Below are 21982 nucleotides of genomic sequence, written 5' to 3'. Positions count from 1 at the left end.
GGTTATCGAATTGTAGCAGGATATTTAATGATTTTGTAATAACTGACAGCAAAGTGGAGGAGAAATTGTTGAAGTTAAACATAAAAAAAGGCACCTGGGGTGGATGGGATCTATCCAGTTATATTAAAGGAGGCAGCAAAGCAACTAAGCAAACCCTTAGTCATAATTATGAGAGCATCCTTGGACTCAGGGGAGGTCCCCACAGACTGGAGATGTGCAAATGTATCCCCAATTCACAAAGGGGGATCAAAGGGTGACGAGTAATTAGAGACCAATTAGTTTAACTTCTGTTCCGGGTAAAATAATGGAGTCACTGGTTAAAGATGCATTGCAGGATCATCTAGACAAGACTGCAGCAATAATTTAGACACAGCATGTGTTAAGGGAAAGTCTTGTCTGACAAATTTTATTGGATATTATGATGTGGTTACAAAGGAACTGGATGCAAAAATTTAATTTTGATATCATATATTTGGATTTCAGGAAATCTTTTGACACTGTTGCGCATGGAAGACTATTGTACAAATTGGAGCAGAATGGTATTAAGGGTAAGTTGCTACAATGGATAAAAGGATGGTTAAGTGGGAGAAAACAAAGGGTGGTAATTAATGGGTGCTGCTTTTCGTGGACTAATGTTATTAGTGGAGTCCCACAGGATGCGGTGTTGGGTCCTCTGTTGTTTTGTATATTTATCAATGATATTGATCAAGGTATATCAGGCTTAGTGTCGAAGTTTGCAGATGATACAAAGGTTGGCAGGGTTGTTAATGACAATAATGGCAGTGTGCTACTGCAACAGGATCTAGATAATTTGGGCAGATGGGCTAAGAAGTGGCAACTGAAGTTTAACCTTGACAAATGCAAAATACTGCATATGGGTAGAAGTAACCCAGAGAAATGTACCAACTGTGTGGTACTACACTTCAGGTGGTAGAAAATGAAAAAGACCTGGAAGTAATTGTGCTGTCAGATATGAAGTTTTCTGAGCAATGCAGACAGGCTGCCAGGGCAGGTCATGGGGTTTTGTCAATGATATATAGGAATTTTGCTAGCAGGGAAAAGGAGGTGATTGTCTCTCTGTATAAGGCAATGGTCAGGCCATGCCTTGAGTACTGCGTACAGGTTTGGAGGCCTCATTTTAAGAAGGATGTAAGATTTGCTTGAGCGTGTACAGAGAAGAGCAACAAGATTGGTATGGGGAATGAAGGGATCCTCTTACCAAGAGAGGCTTAAATTCTGCAAATTGTAGTGGCTGGAGACTAGGCACCTGCACGGTGATCTGATTGATGTGTATAAGGCCTTGAATAGGTTGAGCACACTGAATTCTGATGGGATCCTTCCACTTGTTCGAATTACGAACCTAAGGGGACATAAATTCAAATTAAGAAAATACAGATGTGCGAAAATTTGCCTTTAGCCAGTGGGTGGTTAATTGCTGGAAGAAACTTCCATCTGTCATTGTGGAAGTTGATAGGTTAAATAAATTTAAGAAGGAACTGGACAGGCATTTGGAGGGAATGGTGTGATTTTTTTTTTGGCTGATGCTGCATAAGCTCATACACTTGCTTTCTTGCATCACATGCCACTACTACTACATCATGTTTAAACCAGATCATTGGCATCTTCCATCAACAATGCTAACATTTCACTCAAATGATGTGTTGGTATTACAAATCAGACAGTGTAGTAGGCAATACAGCCTAGCAATATGTAACCCTACAATGTTAACCCATGGTACTATTCAGAGATGACAGTGCAATTATTTTCTGATGATACCTAACTGTTTTGGCTATTAATGAAGTCATTTAATGTGAACTTTATTAGTCCAAAGAATGTAGCATAACAGGTTTGGATCTGCTTCATCCTGTTGTAGCAATCAATCACAAAACTCTACACAAGTATAATCTTGTGATGACTGGCACAAGTTCTCTCATAACTTTTTGTGCACATAGAACTTTTCTTAGTTATATTGAATACAATTAAACAAATGAACTGGGATGAACTAAAATGAACTGAACTACAAATATTAATTGTTAAATATTCATAACACATTGTTGTGCACTTTTATTTATTCATTTTTTTTTTGTAGAAGATGATAATCAAATTTTAGCTAGCTGGAGAATATACTATACTGCATTATGTTTTTCCATCTTTAATGCCTGAGGACCACATTGTCCCTTCTGTGAACAGAGCTGGGGTATAGACTCTAACAATGTTTATGTTTATCCATGAAACCGTTGCAACAGTGCCTTAAAATTTTTAATGAATAATGGAATTACCTATTACGTGGTTTTATTTGATTAAAATCAGTAGTTGTTATTTTAGGTTGACACTGGTAAATGAAGTTGTTTCTAAAGAGCCTAAGGCCAAGCTGTGTCATCACAGAAGGTACAATATAATCACTAGGTAGGAAAAATACAATGGCAGACAAAAAACTGTATCACCTTTAAAAAAGTAACACATTTGTAGAGAAACATAGAAGATATTGTTTGATTACAGTCATTGTCTGTAAAGCAGATTATTGTAAAGCAGTTATTAATCAGTCCAAACTAGATTTTGAACAGGCTAAGAGTAGAAAACTTGATTCTTGCCCTAATGCTAGCCAAGCATTCTGGTCTCTTGCGAAAAATATTGGCCGCAACTTTTGCCCATCTCTGCTCACAACTCTGTCCAAACCAGATAGCTAAGTTGTCACTTCAGCCAGGGATAAAGCTGACCTGTTAGCATCCCATTTTACTTCCAACTCATGTTAGTTAGTTAGTTACTTTGGTTTTTAGGAGCATTAACAACTAAGGCCATATTGCTCCTGGAATATGCGGTGGTCATTCTCTGACCTTTCCACATCCTCCATATTTGGTGGTGACGGGCTCGAACCCCAGTCTAATCAAGAAGCGTGTGCTATGCACTGCTGCTCCTTCCCACTTGACTATGGAGGCGCCACCCAACTCATGTATTAATGATCTTAGTAAAGATCATTAAATACCTCCCACCATTCCCAACATGGTGGGAGGTGTTTTACTCCTGTAGTCTTCGGTCAAAAGGATGTCAGAAGGATTTTACCAAATCTTGATACTAAGAAAGCTCCAGGTCCTGATGCTATTTCTCCACTCGTTCTCAAAACCTGTGCTCATATTCTTTGCCGCTTTTTTTCACTTTCTTATTCCAAAGGTGTTTTTCCTTCTGCTTGGAAATTTGCTCATATCCAGCCAGTTCCTAAAAAGGGTGACAAATCCCTCCCATCCAATTATCGTCCCATTGCAATTACTTATACTCTTTCTAAAGTAATGAAGAAATCAATTAACCACCAACTCTTAAACTACCTAGAAATCTTCCATCTGATCAACAATTGCCAATATGGATTCTGTCAGTGTCGATCCACTGGTGATATTCTGGCTTATGTTACCCATTTATGGACTAATTCAATGGAAAGGTTCGGGGAAACACAAGTAGTTGCTCTTGACATCTCAAAGGCTTTCAATCGTGTTTGTCATAAAGGTCTTCTGAACAAGCTTCCATCTTATGGTTTGCCAATTGTTTTTTTGTAATTGGTTATCCAGTTTTCTCTCTGATCGCTCACTGAGGGTGATGGTAGATGGCTCTCTGTCTTCTAACTTCTCCACTAATGCCGGTGTCCCCCAAGGTTCAGGCCTTTCCCCCACTCTTTTCCTCTTGTATATTAATGACCTTCTTCCATTGACTGGAAATCCTATCCATAGTTTTGCCGATGATAACGCATTGCATTCCACTTTCCATTTTAAGAAACCTTGCTCTGCTCAATCAGCTTCAACTTCTCGAAAATCTGCTACCAATTCCTTAAATGCCGATCTTCAAGTAATTCTCCAGTGGGGCAAAGACAACTTAGTTGATTTCAACCCTTCTAAAACTCAGTCTATTCTTATATCTCGCAAAAAGGATTCTTCTGCTCCTATGCTTATCTTTGGTGACACTCCGATTTCTAGGCAAAATGATATATCTCTTTTGGGGATTACCTTTACTTCTAATTTCTCTTGGCACAAGCACATTACAAATATTGCTTCCTCTGCATCTAAAAAACTTGGTTTTCTCTTTCACTCTCGGCATTACTTTTCTTCCAAACAGCTGCTCACTCTGTATAAATCGCAAATCCACCCTACCATGGAATATTGTTCCCACATCTGGGGTGGTGCCCCCAAAACCTCTCTCAGGCTTCTTGATTCCATTCAGAAGAGGGCAGTTAAGTTAATTAATGATTCATCTCTAACAAAGTCTCTCCACTCGTTGTCTCATAGACGTACTGTTTCTACTGCATGCCTCTTCTATAAATATTTCCATTGGCACTGTTCTTCTGAATTGGCTTCTATAATTCCTGCTCTCTCTTTCAAAACAGTCCGAACACGTGCCGCCACCAGCCAGCATTCATTTACTGTCCAACTTCAAACTCACAGAACAAACTTTAACTAGGATTGTTAAACGGCGTGATGTGTATTTACCTTTCATTTTCCAGATGACTCTTGGTGTGGCCACCTGGCTGATGGAAAATGTAAAGTGGATCCAAAATTCTTTCTGACTCTGACATCTAATGTAATGTGGCTTGGCATGTTTGAAGGCTATTAGATTTTCTGTGGTAGGATATCAACAAAATATCCCCCATGCCTTGTTTTGTGCCTTTCTTACTGCTATGTATTCTATGTTCCACCATGTTTCTGGAATGATGTTTCTTGTACAATCCTTTCTGTGATGTACTTTACTGCATCATTAATTTGCTCCTGGCTGACTGTGGTTGTGTTTAACGTTGCCACATGTTTGAAGGCATTTCTGTTAGCATGATCAATCTTCCATTGCGATATCTTAGATTAGTGGCATGATCTCCCACTCGTCTAAGATATCAATGATGGATGGCATGATCTCCCACTGCAAAGCATGGTTATCACGGAGAAGTGATTGCTACCAAAACCAAACTAAACCAAACTATTATATTTAGGTCACCCAAATAATTAAATTCATCTGCCGTGCTGTGTCTTATGTCTTTTTTTTTTTTTTTTTTAATTGCGTTTGTTCTATGGTCGATTTGACTGTTTGCTGGATGAAAAACCCAGTTTCTGGGGGGAAAACCTTGCTATCTACGCAAGGTTTTTCCCCCCAGAAACTGCAGTGATTGCTACTGTAAGGGTTCCTTCAACTTCCCATTACACATAGGCAGGAGGGACAAGGAGCAGTGGAAGGATCAATGACAGTAAATGTACGGTAGCCATATGGAAAAAGGTATTAGATCCCACATTTAGAAGGGCCAGATCATTGTTTTCGAGCAATTGCTCTGTAATCTGACCCCATCCATTGATGTCAGAACTACCCCCTCAGAGAAATATGTCCATTGAAATCCCCTAGTAATAGAAAAGGGGGTGGCATTTGCTTAATGAGATCATCAAAGTCTGCCTGGGGGATGTCATTCCCAGGTGGCAAACAGATTGAGAAGATAGTGAGAAGAAACTCTACTGAAAGACATATGGCCACAGCCTCTAAATTGGTAGTCAGTGGTGCAGTTTGAAAGGGGATATGGTTACCCACAAGGATGGAGACGCCTTTGTGGGCAAGACCATCCCCAGTTTTGTCTTTCCAAATGGTAGAACAGCTACGCATATGAGGGTCCTCACTTGCCTTTAAATGTCTTCTGTAAGCAGAAGCACGTTGGCTCGTACTTTCGTAGGAGGTCCTTGATGTCTTCACTGTTTCGATGGAAACCATGGCAGTTTCACTGCAGAAATTTGAAAGTGAACATTATGAACATTACTTAGATTTGATGGGTCCATCTGTGTCCTTCCAAAGTACTAAGGGCTTTAGTTTCTCAGCCTTGGATTTATCCTTTTTGGGAAAGACTGGGTGTTGTCCCGTGTCCATATCTTTGTCCACAAAATCTCCAAGACCATGTCTTCATTTGTTTCCTTCACCTCTATCTCTATTTTTTCATTTTTCACATGCAGAAAATCAGTTTTTTTTGTTTCTTCCATATTATTTTCTTTAAGAAAATGTGGAGTAGTAGGTGCTATGGATGTGGGAGTGGCTGCTGACCAGGTGTTTTGAACTGGCTTTTGAGTGTTCAGTAAGTAGTGTGCAATGGGAGGGGTGCCTTCGTAGCCAGGTGGGAAGGAGCAGCAGTGCGTAACACACGCTTCTTGATTAGACTGGGGTTCGATCCCGTCACCACCAAATATGGAAAGGTCAGGGAATGACCACTGCATATTCCCGGAGCAATATGGCCTTAGTTGCTAATGCTCTTAAAAACCAAATAACAAACAAACAACACCAATGGGAGCAAAAGATTCTTTTGGTGGGATTGTTATATCTGTATGAATTCCAACAGATTGCTCCCATGCAATCCTTTGAGTATATGTGGGTTTATTACTATTTACGGGCATTACCAGTTTTCTCACCTCCTGAGAAATGTTCAGCTTTGCCTTGTGTTGCTGTATCTGCTTTTCTAGTTTCCACCACTGTCATGCCCTTGAGTATGCAGGGTGCCCACTTTCACAGTTGACACAAATGGGTCTGGTGACTGTACATGCATTATTTTCGTGATCTTTTGTACCACACTGAGCATAGGCAGGTGCTCCAAGAAAGGCCATCTGCAAATGCCCATATTTCTGGCAATTAAAACAACACAATGGGTTTGGAATATAAGGCCTTACATTGCAATTTATGTACGCTGCTTTTATTGAATTTGGAGACAGAAAACTAAATGTAAGGATGAAGTTTCTAGTTGGTATTGACTTCCCCTCCTTACACATAGAAATTCTTTTAACAGCTATCACTGTGGCTTCAATTTGGAGAGGATTTCCTCCTCAGTAACCTCAAGCAGGTACCACTCTGAGATGATAGACAAATTTAGAGTTCTGGGTGGTGTCACGGTAACTGGTATTCCTCTGATGTTGCTCGGAGTAGCTGCTCAGAGTGCTTGTCATTTTTTATTTCAATTAAGAGGTCTCCAGAATGAAGCCTCTTAACTGATTTAGGGGAACTGCTAACCCCTCTAAACGCTTCTGAATTAAAAAAGGGTGACATTTTTCCAATAGGTTTCCCAGTATTGGAATGCATGATCAGAAATCTGGGTATGGGACCTGACAGAATTCAGTTTGTGGTTTCTTTGCTGCAGTGGCATTGTCTGTTTCTAAATTATTATTTTCTGTTAAGGACTGGGTTGGGGCCCCCAGAATAAATAGTTTTATCAGGATTCATGAGTGTTTTTCCATTGGTTCAGTACCCAGGCTCTCCACCCACTATGGAGCCCAAAGTGACACCCACTACCCAGCAGGCAATAGTGGGATTCCAGGGCTACCCAGACACCATACCCACACTGCCACCAGCCTGAATCCTACCCCTGGACCATGAAGGTAGGGGTATGGCATTGACACAGTTGATGTTTGCAGGCAAATCCACTAGCCTATTGATCCTAGCCGGGCCATCCAGGACCACCCACCCTGTCGAAGCAGACAAGATGGGTGGCCAAAATGTTGTATTGAAGCTGTGCTTCTCAACTACCAGGATCCCCTTTCTGAATTTCCATGGGTGCAGTGCATAGCAAACACACCGGATTCCATTAATGATAGCCTGGAACCTATGTCAGGTGGTAGATAACTTTCATCAACCGGTGAAATACCACCACTTTGCTTATTGGAAGCTTGAAGTGGTGAAACCCATGTTTAGTCTCTAGAGCAAAGTTTCCGGCATACCCCCATACTTCTCCTTCAACCCATGCATAGTACTAAGTACTATAGGTTTTGATACCTTTCGTGTTTGGGGTTTTCATATAAAAAAAAAAAAAAAAAGGCAGTGGGCATTGAATTCCAGTGATACTAATCTGGAGAACCAGCAGAATCACTGGGAGGTCCCCTCACCACGTGTAGGTGCCCATGTTGAGAGGAATTAATTGTCATTAATTAACAATCATTTTTCTTAAAACTCTTGTTTCTGGCAATTCTAATTTTTGATTAATTCCTTTGTTGCTTACCCAGCTTTCAGCTGAATTGGTTAAAATAGGCTACTGTAATAAATAGCTAATTTTGTCTTTTGAATAGTTAGCTTCTTTCACTTCCTTAGTGTACTTATCTACTGCTTACGTCCGTGTCTAATCCTCCAACTTCATTACTGGCACAATGCAAATTTATGATTATTTAGCATACAATTTCGTATCTCTCCAAACTTTCATTACTTTTTATTCCCACCTCTTATTAATTAAAAAAAGATAAAGGCTGTAGATTCTCTACAGCCTTTATCTATTTCATTCAAAGATTCTTGAATACTATGCAGACTACTACTGAACAACACAGTGTCATCCACATATAATAAAAATCCAATTTTTACACCTTCTAACTCTAAATTCTAGTAACTTGCATTCTTTATTAAGTGATTCATGAAAATATATAAAAAGAGGTGGTGATAAGATGCAGCCATGCCTCTCTCCAAGTTTAATCATAAACTGTTTTCCAATGTTTCTATAAATCCTTGCTACAGATTTTGTCATTTTTATACAAACTTTTTAATTCCTTAAAAGGTTATCTATCCTTGATATCACATTTTTCTAAACTTTACTGACTTGTATATTAATTATTAAAGTACTGAATTTTCATGATCAGTTGTCACAAAGCATATAGCCTTTTCTTCTCTAGAGTGGCTACTGTCACAGGCATCATGTATCTTGGATATGTTACAGAATTTCTGCTTGCCCCAAATAAATGCAGGATGACAAAGGTAGCAACTTGATTTTCTAAAAAGACTGAGCTCTGCCTCATTTACCACAAAGTTTGTGCATACCTAAGTGCAGTGTTTCTTCAGAAGTGGACTGATTCTGATACTCACAAGATCCCAAACTCTAACCTCCTTTAGAGTTTTTGAGAACTTGCAAAATGTATACTCCACCTATGCCAGGAACAATTATAAACAAACAATACATTTGTGAAATAACTGGTCAGGTTGACAGGAACATGTGCTGAATATAGAAAAAATTGAATTATAAGTAGAACATCTACAGAGTAACTAAAGGTGCCCATATAGAAAACTAATTAAAACTTGAAGACAACCTTTATCACATGGGTGTAGTTACAGGTTTGTTTCACAGCCTATTCACACAATAATGTTTCAGTTTTATAAGGACACCCCATATTAATAAATGAACTAACCAAACATTTTACTAAACTTACCATCTAAACATTCAATGTCTTTTTCAGAAATATATGATCCTCCTCCCCACAATACCAACTTCTTCACAGGATTTTGGTATTGAGCTGCCATAATTAGAGCAGTTGTAGCACCATCACTCCATCCAAGCACAGAGTATGTTGAATAATTCAATTTCTGAAAAAAAAAAAAAAAAAAAAAAGAGAGATTATTCACTGAATTAAACATGAAAAACATATCAAAAGGAACTTCACATTTTTTTTTTTTTTTTTGGAATTGTTTGCAGAATGCTCTTCTACTTGGGCCTTTAAAAATGATAGTAGGATGTCATAATTATTCTTCCCAAGATGAGGCCAGTGATTATTACAATGCCCATTCAAGTTCTCATAAAGTGTGAAATGCTGATGAGCAAATATTCAGGTCACATTTATGAATGCACAAATTCAGTAAAGTCAGAAAGTTTTACAGAAAACTTTGACTTTTTGGTTTCTGAAAAAAATTCCTGACTTGACTGAAATTTATTGCAGATTATATTATGAAAGCTAAAATACATAAATTAAAAATCAATAAACATATAAATACTTTCTCTGGTATTTATTTTTTTTTTTATTATACAAAGGTGCTTGAACTACTCTTTGGCACTTAATGCACACTCACACATTAAAAGTGTGCGAGTGTGCATTAAGTGCCAAAGCAACTAAGGCTGTGAGGTGTTCAATTGACTTGATCTGATCATCCTGCCCGAGAGAGAGAGAGAGAGAGAGAGAGAGAGAGAGAGAGAGAGAGAGAGAGAGAGAGAGAGAGAGAGAGAGAGAGAGAGAGAGAAGGGAACCACCAAGAAAGATAAGAATGGTGATATCCAGCTTAGGACCCTGGGTGTGGTTGTGTGTCTTGTGCTAGACATTCCAGAACCTAAGAGTTCAGCTTGACACTTAGAAAGCTAAATCTAAAACAGGCCATTTAATTTCACTTGAGTAATCAAATGAGGTTGACTCTTGGGTTGGCACATATTCTGAATCCTTTGCTGATACTTCCATTTGCTTAAAATCTTTATAAGATCACATTTTCATGTAAAGTCCATGTTTCAGGACATTTGGGATTCAATTTTTATTTGATTCTTAATGGCACACAGGCAACTTAGGGCACAATGCAGCAAGTTCAAGAATAAAATACATTAAAAATCTATAGCCTACAAACAGTTTATCATGTAAAAATGCATAAAAGTAGAAACAAGTCTTAAAACAAGTAAAGAACAATGAGTGTACAAGCTACAAAAAACTAATTTATATATTTTTAAATAAGTTTGTTTTAAAAACTGAAAAATTTTAGATATGCTGTCTTTGTCAGATAAAATCTGGGTATGTGTATACTATGCCCACTCAGATTTTAATCATCTGCAGTCAGAAAATTAAAAGTGGCAAAATATAAACAATGTACACGAATAAAATCTGAACATCCAACAAAGACGTGTTTGATGCCTAAAATGTCATCACAGTGCTTACATGCAAGAGGGTCATCAGCAGAAAAGAATGTGTAAGATGACCATGTCTTATGCAGTGTCAAGCTATAATAATTTTCTCTTTGTGATTCTTGCCGAAACTTGAGTGCCATTGTTCAATTTACAGGCTTAATTTGGTATAATTTGTTTGAAGCCTGCTATGCTGTGAATGTTGCCATTGGGAAATGAGTTTCTTTTGTATTACTTGCTGGTAGTCTTGTATAGGGGACTAGTGGGGCAAGGGTTATTCAGGGTCACTGCTTATTTTGCTGCAATATCAGCCAAATCACTTCCCCTTATCCCAATGTGGCTGAGGATCCAGAAGTGAATAAGATTCAAAAACAGTTATGTAGCCTCTGCTCTACTCAGGACAGGCCAGGATGAGGATTATACCTCATAACTGAATGAGTGGAAAGGGTTGCCTTGGTGATAGAGAAACACTGTCTACCATGATATGTAAATTTTGGAGTAGACCCTGGATATACCAAATGGGCAGTTAGCAGTCTGATGCCTATTATATCTTTCCCAATATGGCTCAAAACAGATCCACGTGGGTGGTCATCTGCTTTTGAGTTTTAAAGCATACTGTAGGGGCAACACTATCCAATGAAGTGATAACAATGGTTCATTTGCTTCCACATACAGGCTCTGACCAGGAGATATTCAAAATGCTCCAGCAGCAATACAGATCACCTAAAGGTGAATGTGATCCAGCCACTGAAGTAAACTGTCTGGAAGATGCACATACCTAAGACTCATAATCTAGTTTGAATCACACCAGTGTATAGAGGTGTAATAAGGTGCATCAGTTGGCATCCCATGAAGTAGAGTAAAATGCAAGGAGGATATTCAAGTGTCTCATGCATTTTGTATGTAGTTGATGGATATGTTGTAGAAAGGTCAACTTTATCAAACACAAGCCCCAAAAAAGCTAATCTTGGTTACTACTCTAATAGCATTTTATCCAAGCCTCGATCCAGGTTCAAGATGAAGAATTACATTGTGACAAAAATGTATGCAAAGAGTCTTTTTCACTGCGAACCTGGAGCCACTAGTCATTGTCCAGGAATTAAGGTGCTCAGTGATATCTTGTAGTTGTTTTCTTTCAACAACACTCAAATTGAATGACTGGAAAAAAGCAAAAGTCATTAACACAGAGGGCCATGTTTGGTTGGAGGAAGTTGCTCTGTAACAGAATTCTGTCTGATGGCATAAGGTATGACACTTAATGCTGATTCTTGAGGTACTCACTCCTCTTAGTAAAAGGAATGAGAGAAGATAGATCCTACATGAAGTTGGAAACAGACTGCAGGATGAAAAAATTTTGAGAAAAATGAGGAAGTGACCTCTAAGACTGACGAGACTATAAAGGATTTAAAATACAAAATCTTTGAGTTGTGTCATACACTTTTTCCATATCAATGAACATGGATACCACGTACTCTTGTTTAGGAATGCATCCATACAGATGTTTCCAATATAATTAAATGGCCAAAGGTAGGCCTCTCTTAAATTTTGCACAAATGGCTAGTCAGAGTGATATGGTGAACTGCAATTTTGGGACCCTTTCCCAGTTGGTGAAAGCAAGGTCAGTTGCCTTCTGCCAACTGACAAAATCTGAAAACTGTTTTTCAATATGATTCTGTTACATAGGAAGGGCAGGTGATCCACAAACTTTGGTGAAAGATGTTTAATCATTCAGCCAAAAAAAAACTTCCCATCTCACCCATCCGGTCACTCCAAATGTTTGTCGAGTTCAGCCTTAAATTTATTTAAGCTATCAACTTCCACAACAACAGATGGAAGTCTGTTCCAGCAATCAACTGCCTGCTGGCTAAAGGCAAACTTCTGCACATCTATTCTACAACTGTCTTTCCTCAGTTTGAATCTATGCCCTCTCAGGTTTGTAATCCGAGCAAGAGGAAGAATCCCATCAGCATTGAGCCTGCTCAAACCATTCAAGGTGTTATACACCTCAATCAGATCACCTCACAGGTGCCTAGTCTCCAGATGCTACAACTTGCAGAATTTAACCCTCTCTTGGTAAGAGAGCCTATCCTCTCACCAATCTTGTTGCCCTTCTCTGTACTTATTCTAGCAACTCTACATCCTTTCTAAAATGAGGCCTCCAGACCTGTACACAGTACTCAAGGTGTGGCCTGACCATTGCCTTATACAAAGATATAACCACCTCCTTGTTGCTGTTGAACCAGATGACATCTGGTTCAACAGCAACTACCTTGGTAAGAGTTATGCCCCTTTTAAATAATGTATGGTGAATGGCTCATTGTATGGATATAAATCCTTTGATCTGAAATTTTATCTGTTTTCTGTTTTAGGAACAGGAACCTGGGGAGTAAGGATTTCTCCAAAAGCATCGGGCATTTCAGTGGGATTAACTGGTGATTTTAACAAATGCAAATTCTAAATGGAAAGCATTCAGGGAACTAATCATAGAAACTACTAAGCTTTTTATACAAAGAGATACTGTTAAAGGTTTAGGTCTAAATAGATGTCAGATGAATTTATGAGACTAGTGGCAGAGAAGAAAAATACTTGGAATGATTGTAAATTACTAAAGCACATAATTACATCTACAGCAAGTATAAATTAGTTTGTAATCAAGTTGCTAAAGGGGTTAGGGTGGCTAAGGCAAATTATAAGAAGTCTTTGGCTAGGATCATGAAGAAAAGTAGCAACCAATTCTTTGCTTATGCTAGCTCCTTAAAGGGAATGGAATGAACCTAGGGTGATGGAATCTATTCAGTAATATTAAAAGAAGCAACAAAAGAGGTAAGCAAACCTTTAATCATAATTTTGAAGGCATCACTGAATTCAGGGTAAATCTCTAGAGGTTTAAGGTGTGCAAATGTCTCCTTCTTAATCACAAAGAAGGATCAAAGGTCAAAATGAGTAATTACAGACTTGTTAGCTTGACTTCTGTTCCAGGTAAAATAATGGAGTTAGTGGTTAAAGAAGTAACAGGATCATCTTGACAAGAAATACAGTTACATAGCATTCACAATGTGAATTTGTTAAGAGATCTTGTGTCACTAATCTGATTAGCTACTATAACATCGTAACAAAGGAAATGGATGCAAAAAATAATTTTGACATCATATACTTTCAGTAAATTCAGCAGATATCAGAAAAAGCCTTTGACACTTCCATACAAAAGACTGCTATGCAAAAAATTGGAGCAGTGTGGCATTAAGGGCAGATTGAGTGGCAGGTGAGAAGAGGTGGTTATTAACAGCCACTGCTCATCATGGACAACATTAAGAGGTGTGGCTATTAAATAGCGAGACCACACACAGCCTCTACACACCAAATGCCACGTGTGAAACAACAGCATAGCAGTTTACCTTGAACATTTCCCTAGTTGTCAGACAAGTCACATTTCAACATGCCCATTTGCTTTGCAGTGGGTGAAGACAAACCAGACTGTCCAGTATTCAAAAAAAAACTGATGAAAATGTGGACTGGGTAAGGAAAATGATCAGAAGTGATCGTCGTTTAAATATTAGAATGGTTGCATCAGAAACTCAATATGGGCAAAGAAACAGACAAATTTTAAATTCAAATTTAAGCATGAGAAAAGTGTATGTCAATATGGTGTGAAAAATTTTGAACAAAGATTAAAGAATGAAAAGACTCCAAGTTTGTAAGGATGTTTTGAAAAAAAACTGAAGATCCAGACTTTCTAAGTACAGCCACTCAACGGCCTACGTAATACTCGACTTGTGGAAATTCGACTTTACGTAAGTTTTTGCCGGCCGGCGTAAACTTAAAAAAATCATGGAAATGTATTTTGCATCCCGTAGGAATAAATGGAGGTATCGTGAAAATATCGTAATGTGAAACCAATAACACATTGTTTTTTGGTTTTTTTTTTTTTTGGTAATTCATTCCAAGACCTTAGAAGTTGAAATTTTTACTATATAACTAAGCTATTTATCTCTCTAAAAGGTCATTTTTATAATGGAAATTGCACTACACTTTCATTGTTATCATATGTTTCCATTATAAGACTTAATTTTGAATGCCTTTGTGATATATTTTTAAAACACATTTCTGGAGGTCACTACCATAAAACAATTCGAACGTTTCGGTTTATTGGGTAGTAAACTCGATCTTATTGCATTTGTGATAATACCGATAACTGGAATTCTGGGGGATTTTACATTACGGTATTATGGTGAAATGAGTTCCTCTTCACTGAAATCTTCAATCATATAAAAAACAAATTTTCAGAATCTTTTCTTCATTCCTATTTACTTATTACAATGGTGAAGGGAAAGGGACCAACGGAAAGTGCAGGTGCTGGCAGCGCCAGGAAACGAAACAAAATTGACTTAGAAATTAAGATGATTAATTAAGAATTATGAAGCAGGACAAAGTTTGTCATCTATTGCATGAAATTAGGTCTCACTGCTTCAACAGTGAATACTATTTTAAGTGACAGTGCACATATAAAAGAACATGTTAAAGAATCAACAGGGATCACAAAACAGCATTCAGGTGCTATATCGAAGATGGTAAGGCTATTAATAATATATGGATGGAAAATCAGTTGTTGTTGTTGTTATTTGGTTTTTAGGAGCATTAGCAACTAAGGCCATATTGCTCCGGGGATATGCGGTGGTCATTCCCTGACCTTTCCACAAACTCCGTATTTGGTGGTGACAGGCTCGAACCCTGGTCTAATCAAGAAGCGTGTGCTACGCACTGCTGCTCCTTCCCACCTGGCTACGGAGGCGCCGGAATGGAAAATCAGATTCAGAAGCGAGTGCCCCTGAATCCAATGGCCATTCAAGCAAAAGCAAGAAGTATTTATGAGATATTAAGAATAAGTACAGCAAACCCCAAGCCAAGTTCATGGCAAGCAAAGGGTGGTTTAATAGGTTCAAGCATCATGCTGGTTTCCAAAACATTAAAGTATGCGGTGAAGTCACCAGTGCCAATTCTGCAGCAGCAGAGATATTTTGTGATGTGTTGAAAAAACTCCTAAATCTCCACAGCTCTCAACTTCTGCAGTGGCATGTTTATTAGCTGGAGAGTTAATTCTGGCAACAATGCTCGAAAGGTAAAACTTGTTGACGTTATGCTTTTCTCCTCTTTTTTTGTAATTTTATTTATTTATTTTTTTTTGTCCTTGCTTTTTCCCATTATATATGGGGTCAGCGTTTTTATTGTTTTGGAATGCAATTTTTATGGCCGGATACCCTTCCTGATACCAACCCTCACCCTCTATCCGGACTGGGGATATGCGGTGGTCATTCCCTGACCTTCCACATCCTCCATATTTGGTGGTTACGGGCTCGAACCCTGGTCTAATTAAGAAGTGTGTGCTACGCACTATTGCTCCTGCCCACCTGGCTACAGAGGTGCCTTTTTTTTGTAATTTTATAATTTTTGAAATTTTTGCAAGTTTGTACACTTTTGTAATTTTTCCTGTGCATGAGATAAAAAAATTTAATAAATAATTCTATTTACATGTTCATCGAACATTTCTTTTTCGCTTCAATCAAATTCAATCAAACTCACGAGTGCTGCATAAGCATTTAGGGAAATTCAGATGGACAGGAAAGAAAATTTGAGGAACAGATGGACAAATGTTGTAGTTAGATTTTTTTTATTTTTTTTTTATTGATACTAAATAAGCTTGCTTCCTTGCATCATATGCCACTACTTATGTTAACTAAGATATCCTCCTTCAAGAGATGTTGGAGGGAAGGAGTTACAACAAATTAAAAGCTATGAGAGTCCAAGCATCCATCATCATTTCATTCTTACATTGTGCTTATTATTTTTTTTTTTTTAATACTTTGGCATGACCTGCTAGGTCAGAGGAATTTAGAATTAATTATTTTAACAACAAATCAATCACTAACTATATGTAGCAGTCATGTGGGTTTGAACTACACTCTACTCAAACACATGTGCATTACTGCATCCTTGCACTTGAAAACGGAAGTTGAAGGAACAAATGAGCAAGAAGAAAAGTTGGTTCTGTGAGTCTGAAGTTGGACAGTAAATGGCCTGCTGACTGATTGCAGAACATGTTAGGACTGGTTTGGAACAGAGTGGGAATTCTAGAAGCCAATTCAAAAGAACAGTGCCTATGCTAATATCTATAGAAAAGGTATGCAGCAGAAACAGACCGTCTATGAGACAGAAAACTGAGACTTGTTAGAGATGCTTCATTAATTAACCTAACTGCACTCTTTTGAATGGAATCTAGAAACCTGAGATAGATGTTGGGAATATCATCTCAAATGTGGGAATAATATTCTATGATGGTTGGGAAGATTTGGAATTTGTACAGAGTGAACAACTGTTTTGATGAAAAGTAACGGCGAGAATGAAACAGAAAATCCATTTTTTGATGAAGAAGAAGAACCAATATTTGTGATGTGCTTACACCAAGGGAAATTAGAAGTCAGGGTAATCCCTAACAGAGATAGGTAATTTTGTCTAGAAATCATTGAAGATAAGCAGAAATCAACAAATTTATCTTTGCCCACTGGAGATCACCATTTAAGGAATTGGTAGTGGATATTCAAGAAGTTGATAGATAATTTTGTCTAGAAATCATTGAAGATAAGCAGAAATCAACAAATTTATCTTTGCCCACTGGAGATCACCATTTAAGGAATTGGTAGTGGATATTCAAGAAGTTGAAGCTGTTTGTGCAGGGCAAGGTTTCTCATACTGGAAGGTAGAATGCAATGTGCTATCATCAGCAAAACTACAGATAGCATTTCTGGTTAATGGAAGAAGGTCATTAATATACAAGAGGAAAAGAGTGGAGAAAGAAGTGAACTTTGGGGAACACCAGTGTTAGTGAAGAAATTAGAGGACAAAGAGCCATCTAACATTAAATTAATGAGCCGTCAGAGAGAAAAACTGGATACCCAATTACAAAATACAGTTGGCAACTCATAAGATGGAAGCTTATTTAGAAAACCTTTATGCCAAACACAATCAAAAGCCCTTCAAATGTCGAGAGCAACTGCTTGAGTTGCACCAAACTTTTCCATTAAATTTGCCCACAGGTGGGTAACATAGGCTAGTATGATACCAGTGGACTGACACTAATGGAATATATTGGTAATCACTGATCAGATGGAAAGTTTCAAGATAGTTTAGGAGTTGGTGGTTAATGGATTTTTCCATTACTTTAGAAAGAGTAGAAGTGAGTGCAATGGCATGATAACTGGCTGGATATGAGCAAATTTCAAAGCAGAAGGAAAAAGGAAACAAGGAATACAAATGAGTACAGGTGTATAGAACATGTGGAGAAATATCATCATGAGCTGGAGCTTTCTTGGCATCAAAATTCTTATGATATCCTTTTGCCAGAAGACCATAGGAGGTGAATGGAGTGTGATGGTAATGGAGGTAATTTACCAAGATTGTCAATACAAGAGTTGGAAGAAAAGTAGAATGCTAGCAGGTCCACTTTATCTTTAGCTGAGGTGGGTGTAGAACCACATCAATGTTTAAATAGAGGTGGAAGTACAGTTGGACAAAGTTGCGGCCAATGACTTCGGCAAGAGATTAGAATGTTCAACTACTGTTTAGACAAGAAGCAAGTTTTCTATTCTTAGCTTGTTCGAAATCTAGTTGGGCTGATTAATAACTGCTTTCCAACTGTTGCAAGCTTTGGTGTAGATGGCATTGAACCTTTAGATTTGGATGCAAGCCAACTGCAAGGCACAATGATCTTATTTGTTTGGAATAAAGGATTTCATCCCTACAAAAATAATTCCACTGACATAATCTGAATAAACATTAATATCAGAAGATTTAAAACAGTAATCCAACAAAGGAAAAGAAGAATAAAAATCTTGCACATCATCCCATTTTACATTTTTGTAAAGCCAAAGAATGCAAGGCTCAGAAAGGCTCTATTGGAGAAGAACCATCACCAAGTTGTGATCTCAGATACCTAGAGGATCACTCACCTTGACCATGTATTTTGAAAAGGGGAACATGCTTTGTAAAAAGGATAGGTGGAACAGAACCAGGGTATGTCTGCCAGGGGCAAAGGTTGATGATGTTGTAGAGCAGATTTCTTTTAAGGGCAAAAAAGGTGATATAGTTGTACATGTTGGCACTAATGATATTAAGAGTAGGAGACCGGAGATCGAAGATCGAAAAGAGGAGATTCAACTTACTAGGTTCTGACAGGGAATATCAGAAAGGACATATGCATAAGTACCACCTTTGAAGCAAAAGTTTGAAACTGAGGCCATGTGTATTTATGATATTTGTAAAATAATAAGAGAAGTTCACCTCAATATAATATGTAGAACACTTCCATATTCTACATATTATTGAGGTGACTCCAGCAATTAAAATGAAAAAATTGAAAATCTTACATTACAGTAAAAAAATAATTAAAAAATCGATTGAACTATAATGTGTTTAGGGCTAAAGCCTCAGGCTGCGGGAAAGTCTAGACTACGTATAAGTTAAGTGCAAATACATCATTAATACACAGCCAATTCTAAATTAGCAAAATATTTGCAAAGGCGGCATCGTTTTAAGTTATATCTCATATTGTGAATACCTTCACAAAGAGTTGCCATGATATTGCACTACTTCGAATAAGTAACGCTGCACACAAAGAAGAAGACTAGCATTAGCATTAGTAGAGGCATTTGATGCAAGAAAGCAAGCTTATGCAGCATCAGCCAAAAAAAAAAAACCCACTTCCACTTCACCCCTCTGTTCGTTCAAAATACCTGTCCAGGTATTTTGAACGAACAGAGAATAAGTAACTAATGTTACTTATTCTCAGTGGATACCACCAACACCCAGACGGTACCGTTTCAGGGCTATCTGGTTCTTCTTCGGTGGGTGGGTAGGTACCCAAGTGATACAATGATGGCAAAAGAGTTATGAAGTATAACTCCACAATATGAGATGTTGTTTGGTTTTTAGGAGCATTAGCAACTAAGGCCATATTGCTCTGGGATATGCGGTGGTCATTCCCTGACCTTTCCGCATCCTTCATATTTGGTGGCGACGGGCTCGAACCCCGGTCTAATCAAGAAGCGTGTGCTATGCACTGCTGCTCCTTCCCACCTGGCTACGGAGGCGCCCTCCACAATATGAGAGATGCCTGATGACATCTCTCATATCATTGCATCACTTGGGTACCTACCCACCCACAGAAGAAGGGCCAAATAGTCCTGAAACGGTGCCATCTGGGGGGCGGTATTCACTGAGAATAAGTAACATTAGTCTTCTCCTTTGGGTGAAGCATTACTTATTTGAAGTAGTGCAATATCATAGCAACTCGTTGTGAAGGTATTCACAATATGAGATATAACTTAAAATGATGCCATCTTGCAAATATTTTGCTAATTTAGAATTGGCTGTGTATTAATGATGCATTTGCACTTAATTTATACATAGTCTAGACTTTAAACGCATTATAGTCTTAATACATCATGCATCATCAGGCATCTCTCATACTGTGGAGTTATACTTCATAACTGTTTTGCGATCACTGCATCACTGGGGTAAACCGAAGAAGGGCCAAATAGCCCTTGGGTACCTACCCACCCACCGAAAATGGCAAAATAGCCCTGAAACAGCACCAGGGGGAGCCTGATGATGTCCGGAGTTTCCAAGAATAGGTAACAACAGTCTTCCACACTGGGGAAGCGTTGCCTATTCGAGGAGTTAATGAGTTTTTGAGTGGTGTGAGTTGGAGTTACTGTCCCTTTCATTCTTCTACACCGTTTGTTTTCCTCTTCCACTTTTACTATTACTTTCTCTCTACTTTTTTTGCTTTTCTAAGTCTAATAGGGACAAGTGGATAGTCGAGTTATTATCCCACACATATACAAAATAGCCCTGAAACGGGCATCACTTGGGTACCTACCCACCCACCAAAGAAGGACCAAATAGCCCTGAAACGGCACCAGGAGGAGCCTGATGATGTCCTGAGTTTCCAAGAATAGGTAACAACAGTCCTTAAGAATGTCCTTTCCTTGAGTTTGCTGCCTAATCCATGTATTTCTCTTCTTATCTAACAGTCTGATTCCCAATATAATTCTTTCCATTCTTCACTGCGTAGTTCTCAGCTTCTCTTCCATTCTTTTGGTGAGTGAACAAGTTTCACTTCCATAAGTCATGGTGGGGAGTATACATTGGTTCATTTTTTTACGTTTCAGACAAACTGGGATATTGCTCTTCAGTATGTGACTATATTTCCTGAATGCTATCCATCCAAAATTTATTCTTCTCTTGACTTCCAGCCATTTATCATTATTACAGCTAATAACTTGTCCCAGTAAGTATATGACTCCACCTTTTCAATTACTGCTCCTTCAATCATTATATCCCTTTCTGTGGCATACTTGTTCACCATTACTTTTGTTTTAGCCATATTCATCTTCAGTCCAAAATCCTTACTAACTCTGTATAACTGATTAAGATTTTCCTCCAATTCTTTGGAATCGTGGCTTATGACTAGAATTAGCATTAACATTAGTAGAGGCATTTGATGCAAGAAAGCAAGCTTATGCAGCATCAGCCAAAAAAAAAAAATAAATAAATAAAATAAATAAATAAAAAAATAAAAAAAAAATAAATAAATAAAAAATAACCACTTCCACTTCACCCCTCTGTTCGTTCGAAATACCTGTCCAGCTGAGCCTTAAACTTATTTAGGCTATCAACTTCCACGACAACGGATGGAAGTCTATTCCACCAACCAACCACCCGCTGGCTAAAGGCAAATTTCCTCACGTCTATCCTACATCTGTCTTTCCTCAATTTGAATTTATGCCCTCTCAGGTGATTATTCTGAGCAAGAGGAAGAATCCCATCAGCATTGAGCATGCTCAAACCATTCAAGGCTTTATACACCTCTATCAGATCACCTCGCCGGTGCCTAGTCTCCAGACACTAATTTGCAAAACTTAAGCCTTTCTTCGTAAGAGCACCCCTTTGTTCCATTCACTAATCTTGTTGCCCTTCTCTGTACTCGTTCCAGCATCTCTACATCCTTCTTGAAATGAGGCCTCCAGACCTGTATACAGTACTCTAGGTGTGGTCTGACCATTGCCTTATACAATGGAATAATCACCTCCTTATCCCTGCTAGAAAAATTCCTGTATATCATCGACAATACACCATGAGCTACTCTTGCAGCTCGTCTGCACTGCTCAGAAAACTTCATATCTGCCTGCACAACCACCCCCAGGTCCCTTTCATTCTCTACCACTGTCAGTGTAGTACCACAGAGTTGATACGTTGCTCTGGGGTTGCTGTTTCCCATATGTAGTACTTTACATTTGTCAATGTTAAACTTCA

At 38.3% G+C, this 21982-nt stretch overlaps 1 protein-coding gene across 1 annotated transcript in view; it reads right to left on the bottom strand.

Moving 5' to 3' along the window:
- The window catches only part of LOC150085838 (serine hydrolase BPHL), a 177274-nt gene that overhangs the window by 16918 nt on the left and 138374 nt on the right, over window positions 1–21982 (bottom strand). Inside the window, exon 4 of the mRNA XM_090373514.1 lies at window positions 9171–9324. Coding sequence (XP_090229640.1) covers window positions 9171–9324 — 154 coding nt within the window. The remainder of the gene's footprint in view (window positions 1–9170; window positions 9325–21982) is intronic.

Source organism: Mastigoproctus giganteus, chromosome 5 (genome assembly GCF_048544385.1).
Source record: "Mastigoproctus giganteus isolate SK-2022 chromosome 5, ASM4854438v1, whole genome shotgun sequence".
NCBI classification, from domain to species: Eukaryota; Metazoa; Arthropoda; class Arachnida; order Uropygi; family Thelyphonidae; genus Mastigoproctus; species Mastigoproctus giganteus.
This window is presented reverse-complemented; position numbering and strand designations above follow the sequence as displayed.